The 11,842-nt window shown below is 38.8% G+C and overlaps 1 protein-coding gene across 1 annotated transcript in view; it reads right to left on the minus strand.

Annotated features, from left to right (window-relative positions):
* Positions 1–11,842, minus strand: part of DOCK5 (dedicator of cytokinesis 5) — a 210,921-nt gene that overhangs the window by 63,781 nt on the left and 135,298 nt on the right. The window contains exons 31-36 of the mRNA XM_007938781.1: positions 9,076–9,134; positions 8,548–8,702; positions 7,483–7,568; positions 4,101–4,260; positions 2,909–2,949; positions 2,201–2,291 (exon numbers count right to left, since the gene is read on the minus strand). Coding sequence (XP_007936972.1) covers positions 2,201–2,291; positions 2,909–2,949; positions 4,101–4,260; positions 7,483–7,568; positions 8,548–8,702; positions 9,076–9,134 — 592 coding nt within the window. The remainder of the gene's footprint in view (positions 1–2,200; positions 2,292–2,908; positions 2,950–4,100; positions 4,261–7,482; positions 7,569–8,547; positions 8,703–9,075; positions 9,135–11,842) is intronic.

Raw genomic sequence — 11,842 nt, forward strand, 5'->3', positions numbered from 1 at the left:
CTCATACACTGCTTGTGTGACTGTGAAGTGACACAATCACTGTGGAAAGCAATATGGCGATTTCTTAGAGAGTTGGAATTGGAGATACCATTTGACCCAGCAATCCCATTACTAGGTATATATCCTAGAGAGGTGAGAGCCAGGATAGGAACAGATACATGCACACTCACGTTCATCACAGCACTATTTAAAATAGCAAAAAGATGGAAACAACCTACGTGCCCATCAACAGGAAAAAAAAACAAACAAAAAAACACCAAACCCACTGCCACTGAGTCACTTCCGACTTATAGCGACCACATAGGACAGAGTGGAATTGCCCCGTAGGGTTTCCAAGGCTGTAAATCTTTATGGAAGCAGACTGTCTCATCTTTCTCCTGCAGAGTGGCTGGTGGGTCAAGATAAAACAAAAACCAAACTCACTGCCATTGAGTTGATTCTGACTCATACAGACCCCCATTGTGTTTTTAAGGCTATAAATCTTTACAAAGCAGACTGCTCCCTTTCTTCCAGTGGAGCAGCTTGGGAGTTCAATCCACTGACCTTTTGTTTAGCAGTGAAATGCCCTAATCACCACACCATCAGAGCTCCTTCAGTGGCTCAGGATAGGAGAGTTAATTCTCTGAGCAGCTCAAGTGAAAAGAGCTCTAATTATTGGCACTGGGGTTTCTTTCAGACCATCCTATAGTGAAATGAAAGGCAACAAGTCCTATCTCTCTCCCAAATATAGTACACCTTTCTGTGTCCCAATCTTGCATATGAATTGTGAGTGCTTTTGGAAAATGTTGAGGCAGAAGACTCCTGTTTTTAAATAAAAATCGAGCTAGGTTTAGGACAATTTATGCATACTACTTTATTATAAAATTATAAATTATATTTATATTAATTATAAATTAATTGCCAAGGACAAGAATGGATGCAGTAGAACTAATAGGAAGTTACTACAGTGATCCAGGTAAGAGACCATGGTAGACTGGACCAGGATGGCAGCAATGGAGATAAAAATATATGGATAGATTAAGGACAAGTTTTGGAAGTGGGTACACGATTCCTGCTCATGGAGAATGGAAGGGGATAAATGAAAGGGAGGAATGAAAGATAACTCTAAGGTATTTGCCTGGGCAACTGGGTAGAAATAGAAAGAATGGGGATGTAGCATGGGTTGGGGAGAGGGAGAAAGGTGGGAAATACAGGTTTCTCTTATTCACATGTTACATTTGAGTGTCCTAATAGACATTCAAGGACTGATGCCAAAAAAGCAGCTTACACTGAATCTAAAGTTTGAAGACTGGTCAGGACTATACATAATTATTTGGGATTCATATACTATAAAAGTATTTATAGCCAAAGGACAAGATAATTTTACTTAGGGAGAAAGTATAAATAGGGAAGCACTTCTATGGTATTATATTAATTTACAATGAATTTCTGTGCATTTTTACAAATTTTCTTATATTAATCTATGTTGGTTCATTTCTTCAATTAGTGTATAAATTACCAGAGGCATGTAACTTGTGCTCTGCTTTTGAAGGATTCTTAAATACATGATAGCTGACATTTTTCCAACCTCCATCTGAAAACTCTAAAAAACAACTCATGGCCATCCAGGCAGTTCCAACTCATCGGGACCCCTCCTTGGGTTTCCGAGGCAGTATCACTACTGAGGTAGATTGCCCAACCTTCCTTCCGAGGAGTGGCTGGTGGGTTTGAACCACCAGCCTTCTGGTTAGCAGTCAAATGCCTTAGGCACTATACCAGTTGTGTCTACTTGTTGTTGTTGTTGTTGTTTGCCATCGAGTCGGCCCCGACTCATAGCGACCCCTCCTTGGGTTTCTGAGGCAGTAGCACTACGGAAGTAGGAATGCCCAACCTTCCTTCCGAGGAATGGATGGTGGGTTTGAACCGCCAGCCTTCTGGTTAGAAGTCAAGTGTCTACTTGTTGTTGTTGTTGTTATGTGCCGTCGAGTCAGCCCTGACTCATAGCGACCCCTCCTTGGGTTTCCGAGGCAGTATCACTACGGAAGTAGGATTGCCCAACCTTCCTTAGGAGGTATAAAAATATTCTTGGATAAAAGGATCTCCTTCTAATAAGGATCTTTCCTGGCAAAATTATGTGTATAGGATTTAGTTCCAAAGGAATGAACACTATATGGCACTTTGGCTACCATGCTATTGAAATCAATGCCCCTAATCCATTTACCTGCAGAAGCTCAGCGTGTAAGAGAAGTGTGTAAGCTGCTTCCGTGTAGTTCTCACAATCTCGATGTAAATCCCGAAGCTTGTACAAATACCTGGCATGAAGCAGACAAAGGAGGCATTTCAGTGCTGAAGAGCTTGATCAAGCTTTAAGCTCACTGTACAACCCGGCTCCAGACTACTCTCTAGCCTTTCCTCCATTGGTTCCTGTATAAAAACACTCCGATTTCTTTAGTATGGTGTCTTGCTTCCCGTGTCTGGGTCTTTCCTACTCTATCTATTCCTACTTTTTACACATTCTTTAAAGTAGGGTTTAAATTTATTATTATTGTTTCACCTAATGGACCTGTTTGGGAAGCCATTGAAAGCTATGGCATTTCTGCTCAAGAAAATGCATATAGTTTATGTATGTTTGTTTCATGTTCAGATGACTCATAACCCCAGGCTATAATCTTAACTGAAGGCTAATTTTAATGCCTCTTTCCTGGGCAGTGTATCATGATTACCCTGAACTCCTATATGACATTACTTCAGTGCTTCCTCCTATTCCTTTCTAAAGGGTTTAGCCTTTTTTGGGGAAGGAAGCTTATCACACACTTCTTGGTGTCTCTCAAAGAAGCAAGCATGCTGTTGGGGCTGAGTATTCCTCATTGAGAAATAAATAATACAGACATAGCATAAACAGAAAAAGCAAAAATTCCCTTCAGTTTACCTTATGTATATGTCCTCTCTCTTCTTTTCTTTGTAAAAATTCTACCAGAAAAAAAAGAAAAAGAGTAAGTCACAAAATACCAATGTAAGTCAAGGATTATTGATGGGATTGCCATAACAATGGCTAAATTATTACTTTGTTTTTCAGCAGGTCTATGTTTTCAACGAGTTTATTATTTCTTTTTAATAAATATCCCTGTAAGGAAAGAAAGCAATGGGTAATAAAGATTAGTTGATGAATATTTCTGAGACTATGTTTCTAAGAAATATGAGGAATCACCCTACAGAAACAGATACCCAGTTCATGCTCAAATTTCCAGATATATCATTTTCAGAGCATAGGATTAAGGGAGATGGTAGCTTCTTAGTTTATATTAAGCAGAGAAATATATGGTCACTTACACGTCTGTGGTCTGTGGTCCCACTTAACATATGTCTAGGGAAGGCAGAAAAATAATGTAGCCTGCTTCCTTAAAGAACTACAACCTTGGAAACCCTATGAGGCAGTTCTACTCTGCCCTGTAGGGTCACTATGAGTTGGAATCAACTTGATGCAACTTGATGGCAGTATGGTTTTATTATTATTATTATTTAGTGAAGGCAAGACCAGAGAGTTCTACCACAGTGAGCCAGTAACCTTCCAAAACAAAACAGTTGCTATGGAGTCAACTCTGACTCCTGGGAACCCCAAGCTCCACAGAGTTTTAAATAGCTGATTTACTGGGACCAGATCATCAGGCCATTCTTCTGAGGTACTACTGGATAGACTGGGACTTCCAATCTTTTGTTTAATAGCTAAGCACTCTAACAGCTTATCCAGGGACTCTACCTTCTACTTATAGTATAGTATTTCTGGCCCAAATTTATCTGTGTCTAGTAATTTAAGCAACAAAACAACCCACCATATAAACAAGATAGAGAAACAAGGCTGACAATGGCCTTCAGAAAGACAGCTGATTCAAGAGCTTATGCTACATTTCATTCATGTTTCCTAATTTAACCTAAAGGTCTGTGGCTGCTGGTATCTGTGAATCCACAGCAAAGTCAGCTGTTCCAATGAGATTTAGCAGGCACAGAACCCATAAAGGTGATCCCAGGGCACCTTTGTGTTGGTGGATCTGCCTAGCACGGAGCTGCGGGGCTCTGGGGTAGCCTGATGGTATCCTGTTAACATCCCAGGGCCCGACACATACCAGCACATTGACGGTACAGCTCATGCGGTTTTCCTTGCTCTCATCATGCATGACAATGGTTCTGTAGTCCAGAAGATTCTCCAAGAGGCTGCTAACTAGGAGTGCAAAGACTTCTCCAGAGCTAGAGAGGTATTTATGTTTCCTGCAATGTTCTAGGAGCCTGGAGGGGTGGAAACAGAGACAGGTTCCCAAGTTCCATGCTGCTATTCCAGTACCACTGATGAGCACTGACTAAATTCCTAACAGCAAGTGGCACCAAACTAGATACCACAGGATTTTACTAAACTGACAGACACCCTTCATGTCCTATCCTGGTACCTGTACTTATACTATTCCTCTCTGTTTACTCATATTCTGCATTTTCTTTAAGGCTTAGCTCAAGTCCTACCATCATCCATATTCCCAGCCTATAATGTCCTTCTTTGAACTTCTGTTTTTGTGTTTTTAGTCAATATCACAGAAATGAAAACCTTTGCTCAAAAGGTTTGTGTATGCTATCTGGTCAAGTTGTAAGAGATCATATTTTTGTGTATGTTTCTTCTCCCTAAAGCTTGGCATTGATGCTTGACCTAGAGGGACCTACAGTGTGTACATCAGTACATGTGTCTCTGCACTTTAGATGAAAGCGTTATTTTCAGATGAAAATGCGGAGTTATAAATAAATGGACTGAAGCTAAACTTTTGGTCTAAATCTTTCCCTTTGTATCCATATAAAGCAAAGCTCTCATATTAAGACAATTAGAAGAAAACCTGGAGGAAAAAAAGAAAGAAAGAAAGAAATGAGTCCAAGGAATTAGTCCCAGCACTAGGATTATTCTTGGGCATTGAAGAGTTCTCTGTTCAAATTTTTCTGGAGTTAGTGATCCAGGAAAAATGAAGAAAATAAAATAGGATCTTCAAGACAAAAAGGAAAAACAATTGTAGGATTTTTTTTAAAAAAAGTTTATCACTTTTAAATATTGTGTTTTTATGTGTATAGAATTTCACCATTTAATACCTATATGAGATCATAATTGTGAAAGCTATATATTTTCTCAACTTTGGAGTTCAAATAGGCAGCCCTAATGGAAATAGGATAAGAAGATCAACAAAAGGACTTTCTATCATGAAAATTAAGAAAGATTTCTGGTTCTCTAAGACAAAGACTTCTCATCAAGTTGACTCAGTTTCTGAGCATGCAGTGTGCTGGTTATTCAGGCATCTTCAAAAAAAAGTTGGGAGTTCCTGTCTTTAAGCAGTCCAGTACACATGAAACAGGTGAATAATAAAGTGAGTCTAGGCAAGTCTCCAATAGGTGACATTGCTGGAGAATACCACAAAAGTTCAGAGAACACAAGAAATCAATAGCCTACAGTAGTCACAATCCTAAACTTGTAAAGGACAACCATACATACTATAGGCAATATCTATTAAGGACAGAGTCTATAACAGGCAGTGTATTAATACATTATCTCATTTAATCCTCACAACAATACCAAAATACAGATACTATTATTATAGACGTTTTTAAAAATGAGTGTTGGAGAGGTTAAATCATTTGCCCAAAGTCAAACTCTTAGTGCCTGGAGAAAACAGAATTGAAAGTTCTCTAACTCCCAAGTGTTTTTAACCACACTGTTTTAGTGATGCAGTGCCTAAAGCATTTGACTACTAACCAGAACTACCATTTGGTAGTTCAAACCCACCAGCCACTCCATGGAAGGAAGACGAGGCAATCTACTTCCATAAAGATTTACTGCCTCGGAAAGCTAATGGGGGTTGCTATGAGTCAGAATCGACTCAATGGCGGTAGGTTTGGTTTTTGGTTTGGTTTGTACTGTTACTCCACATGTGCAAAGGTGAATTAACAAGGCAAGAGGGTGTTTAGTGAGTGTTTGTGGAAGAGGAGGGTAGAAACTAATGGTGATAATATGACACGCATAGAGGAAGGAATGAGTATGTAGAATTGGAGGGTGAGGCAGTGAGAAGACTAAGCTTGCTGGAAATATACCTGGTTGTTCTTATAGGGCAGAAGGTCTTTTTTTTTTTTTTTCTATTTTAACATTGTGATTTGGGTGAAAGTTTACAGAGCAAATTCATTTTCCATATAGTAGTTCTTATATATTTTGTTTCATGACACTGATTGCAATCCCATTATAACAGCTCTCTTCCCACTTCCCTGCAGTTACTCTTTTCCTTGTGTCCTTCTTTCCTATGCATTCCTGCCCTCTGAGCTATCTCCCTGAGCAAATACTGCCCTTCTAATCTCCCAAGGCTGATGGTTCCAAGGAGTGTACCTACCTGGTGTAAATGTTCACCTTGTATGCTTGTTTATTGTTTGGCTGGAAGCCACTGGAGTGAGTTCAACTCCAGGCCTGAAAAGTGACCAGGGGCCATAGTCTCAGGGGTTTCACCAGTCTTCATCTAACCAGTAAGCCTCATCTTTTTTATGATTTTGAGTTTTGTTCCACATTTTTCTCCCACTCTACCCAGGATCTCCTGCACTGATCCCTTGCTGAGTGCTTGGCAGTGGTAGCCAGGCACCATCTAGTTCTAGTCTCAGGGTCATGTATACTGAGGTTCGCATGGTCCACTAGTCCTTTGGACTAATTGTTTCCATGCATCTTTGTTTTTTTTCATTTATATTTGCTCCAATGAGGAGAGATCCATTGCTGCATGTAGATGACTGCTTGCAAGCTTTTAAGACTCCAGTCACTATTTGCTAATGTGGGGTGTAGAACAATGTTTTAGTGTAGTATGTTATGCCAATTAAACTTGATGTCCGCCACGACCATGGTCCCAAGCCCAGAGGCCCAACAACTCACTCCCGCAGGGTGGTTGGCTATGGCTAAGGAGTATAAATTTGCCCCGTTAGTTCTATTTATATGGACATTCTTACAGCACACACCAAAAAAAGAAAAAAACAAAACCAAAGTTCTGCCGGACCTATATATGGTGATGGGTATACTCCCTTTTTGAGCAGAAGGTCTTCTTAAAATGTAAAATAGACCTTGAACAATGTCTTTTGAAACGTCTTTTCCTTCTCCTTTAAAGTGTTGTTTCAAAGCCTTAATTAGATATGTTAGCACTTTTGCTCTAGTTCAGAAATCCAAGCACTGGGCAAAATGCCACTGCTTTATGCATTTTCCCCTCTCCTCCATCTGCTCTATTCTCTAGAGCCATGCTTGCTCAGAAAACACAGACATTTGACTCACATCAGACGAACAAATGTCAGCAGTGGATGGTGTGAACTCCAGTAAGCTCACTGAGGACCATTTGTGGTAAGGACTTCAGTGATTCTAAGACTACTAAATTTCTTGGTAAATGCAACAGAGGCCCTATGTTTCTCCATTACCAATCATGCAGTTAGTCACCTTGAAAATTTTGTTTCTGAAATACTCACAGTTTTTCCAAAAGAACTTTGTATTGTTGATCTCCTCTGCCCCCTTCCACCTCCTGGTCCAGCTTTGTAATCAATTCATTTTCAAACTGAAAGCAGTCAGAATTTCAAAGGAGAATATTAGATCCTTCAAAGTGGACCGTTATTTCTAGATTTGACCCAAACCCTCTATTAAATTATAAACTGTTTCCAACAAATAGAGGGGAAGATCAGATTTCATGTCATTCCTTAATAGTACACCAAGGACCTACAAAATTTCTGTAAAGCAGTTTTATGTTACTTTGTCCTTTGTTTTACGTATGCCAAAGAAAAAAATCATCCAAAATATTATTTCTGTATTTTTTCTGTTGAGTCTATGCATATAAAAATATCTTGATCGTTTTAATTTTCCATCTTACTTTTTTTCTTGTCTAATGCGATTGCTTTTGCTAAGCTTCATATGCACAAAATCTTCCTTTCAATAGTATTGCACTTTTTAGATGAGGAAACTGAGGTATGGAGAAGACATAGCAGGCAAACTGGGTTCTCAAGGCTGGAGAATAACTCTTTGCATTATTCCCTAGTGCCTAAGGCACTTGACTGCTAACCAGAAGGCTGGCGCTTCAAACCCACCAGCCACTCCTCGGAAGGAAGGTTGGGCAATCTACTTCCATAGTGATATTGCCTCGGAAACCCAAGGAGGGGTCACTATGAGTCAGGTCTGATTCGAAGGCACATAACAACAACACAACATACTCCACATATAGAATTTTTCCACAGTTCACTGCATGATTTTCTCAGCTATATTGCAGTACATAGGATTAAAATGCATGTGATGTCAGCTTTCAATTATCCAGAAACACATTGTTGTTTTAGAAAAGAAATGTAGGGGGAAAAAAAAAATCTTTCCAGGGCCTGGTTTGGAAAATCTGAGTATATTTCTAATTGTTTTATAAAACAAAATGTAAGATAAGTTCTTGGATTATTTTTTTATATTTATTATTATACTTTTACTTAAGTTGTATTAGTCAAGCTACTGCTTTCACGTTAGAAAGAATGTGAATAATTATAGGGTTTACCACTCCTTACCATATGGAAGTTGCCATTTCCACTGAAATTGAACTCACACTGCATCATATCAAAGAAAATGGGGATTGTGGCTTTCCGGAGCTCTACCTCAGGGGTCAGAGTGACCTCCAGAATGGGACCCACCATGGATGGGATGAATTTGATTTTGTGGGGACCTGAAACGAAAGTAAATGAGGATATTAAAAAATAATTCCACTGTATATACAGTGTTACAATCTTCCTCCAACAGAGCCCATAAGAAAAGAAAAAGTTTATGTGAATAAATCAGCTCAATTCAGACATCAGTGACTAAATATTGTATTCTGATAACATGTGGGTACCATAATAAGAAACAGTTCCATTATAAATGTTCCAGCTGAGATGAGAGTGTGAAACCCACAAATTAATTTTAGAAGTACTTTAGTTTTACACCCAGACTTGTAGAAAAATAAATCCCAGGGTTATTTGAATTGAAATAAAACCAAATTTGTTGTGAGGCATTTGCTACACAAGAGTTGTGCTTGGGCCTATTCAAGGTTATACACTCACCCAGGTTATACCACATGTCCCGGATTCTAAAGCCGATTTCCTTTCTCATGTCCCCATATCTAGGAAGAAGACCATAAACCAAGAGAAAGATTTGCAGTAGAAACAAAGATATAAAAGAAAATAATGAGGTGACTAAAAAAAAGCCTCTGTTGCTCTAGGTCACACTAAAGGCTTACAGATGACACCAGGTTTTGTAGCAAGGTCACTGTAAGAGATGAAGTAATTACCTAAACACATCCCAAAAGAGAACTGAATCACAACAGAAAAGATGGGGCTTTAAGGCTTTAAGGGCCGCTGGGGGTGGAATGCAAATTTTGAAAAATAACCGAGAAGATAAGATTAACACAAGTGTACTGAAGGGAGAAGAATGAGAAACACTTCTGATTGTTGTTAAATAAATAAAAAAAACATAACATAAACCAAAAATGAAAAGAAAGATGAATGAAGCGTGATATACATATATATATATATATATATATATATATATATATATATATACACATACATAGTAATGATATTTACAACAAACATGATCATTTGATATACTTACAATAGGGTAATACATAACTAAAGGAGCCCTGGTAGCATAGTGGTTTAAGCACTGAGCTGCAAACAGAAATGTCGACAGTTTGTACCCACCCTACTCTGTAGGAGAAAGATGTGGCAGTCTGCTTCCATAAAGCTCCTATGGGGCAGCTGTACTGTGTCCTGTAGGGTCTTTATGAATCAGAATCAACTTGATGGCAGTAGGTTTGCAGGGGTGTTTTTTTTGTTGTTGTTGTTTTCAATATATATCTGTACAAATATGTTCTTCAAGTAGCCCCACTGGAAAATTCTAAACCATGTATTTTCAACAGGAGAAACATAATCTCCCGAGGGTGAAAAAAATGTACTCCTTTTATGTATAAAGCCCAAGCATACTACATAAAAAGACATCAGGGGAGGATTACCCAATAAGAAAGGTAAGCACAGGTTTACTTACTAATCCGTAGTCAACAACTGCTTACTTACAGATTAGTAAATAGGCAAGCACAAGTAAACTCATGTTTCCCTTGCTTATTGGGTACTCTATCCCTATCAGGGACTATAAACTCAAAAAGAGGGTATAGGAAGGTACTGTGGGGTTGAGACAGATGCCAGTCACACCTAAAGGTAGAATCTTTGATGTGCTGAAAAAAATGTGTAACTGTTCACTACTGAGTAGTAAGTAAGCACAAGTAAGCCCATGCTTACTTTGCTTGTTGGGTAAAACAATACTGACAGACATACAGCATATATCTGTGATACTAAGATTTCATGACTGTGAGACTATCTCATGTATTATGGACATGTTATCAGGAGGGACTAGTCTCTGGAGAAGGACATCAAGCAGAGGATCAGCAAAAAAGAGGAAGACCATTGGCAAGATGGACTGACACAGTGGCTGCAACAAACGGGCTCAAGTGTACCAATGACTGTGAGGACGGCATGTACAGAGGGCCATTGTGAGATGAAATCAACTTGATGCTACTGAATGACAACAAAAACATCAGTAGACTTGTGAGATTTCGTCTCATGTACTTTGGACATGCCGTAGGAGGGACCAGTCTCTGGAGAAGGACATCATGCTTGGACAAGTAGAAGGTTAGCAACTAGGAGGAAGATGCTCAATGAGATGGACTGACACAGTGGCTGCAACAACAGGCTCCAACATAAACAAGCATTGTGAGGATGTGCAGGACTGGGCAGCGTTTTTGTTCTGTTGTACTTAACAAGTCGCTAGGAGTTGGAACTAACTTGGTGACATGAAACAACAACAAAATGAGTAGCAAAAAAAAGTCTAAAACAGCTCCTGGGGAAGAAGCAATAATGAAAAGAAATTGAGAAACATTGCTCTAGACCAGTGGTTTTTAGGTAAAAGCAAATCAGAATCACTTGGAAATCTCTTAAAGAATACATATGTCTGAGGCTACTCGATCTCACAGACCACATCAGGAACTGGGGGATTAGAAAAATGAAAATGCGGTGGGTCAAAGGTATTGCAAATGTCCTCAGGGACTCTAACAGGAGCCTTCAGCTCATTCTATAACCACTGCTTTATATTATTTTACTCATGCTACTACCACTGCCCAAAACATTTTTTTCAAATTCCTTCTTTAGAAATCATTTTACAGACCATGTCTGAACATTTCTTTTACCATTCCATTTTAACAAAAATATTTAACCTAATTTTACTATTATTTTAGATTTGTATACGTTGTCAACGTCTGGTACATAAAATAGCCATTCAACAAGATGGACTGACACAGTGGCTACAACAATGGGCTCGAGCATGGTAATGATTATAAGGATGGCGCAGGACTGGGCAGTGCTTCATTCTCTTGTACACAGGGTCACTATGAGTCGGAACTCATTTGACGGCAGTTAATGGCAATTCCTATTATTGATTAATACTATTGTTGATTCTCTTTTCTACTAAAAACGAGAGAAATTCTGAAAAAAAATTCACATTTTCATAGTCTTCTTTTTATTTTTCATGTTTTGACTTTGCTCACACGCATCCATATTTTCTACATGGGTTGTATTCACATCCACGCTTTCATTTGGCCAAAACCAGAATTATTAATTTATTGTGATGTGAAGGTTTATAATTTTTCTTTGAGGTTACCCTATGATTTATAAATCTATCCCTGAGTTTAGAACAGTCCATTCTATCTTTCAACTTTCTTAACTTCCTCACCATTTAGAAATTCTGTGACTGCACAGTCTTTTCCCTCTTTTTGTTTGT

Source organism: Orycteropus afer, unplaced genomic scaffold (genome assembly GCF_000298275.1).
Source record: "Orycteropus afer afer isolate SDZICR_OR568_19922 unplaced genomic scaffold, OryAfe1.0 scaffold00053, whole genome shotgun sequence".
Classification (NCBI taxonomy): Eukaryota; Metazoa; Chordata; class Mammalia; order Tubulidentata; family Orycteropodidae; genus Orycteropus; species Orycteropus afer.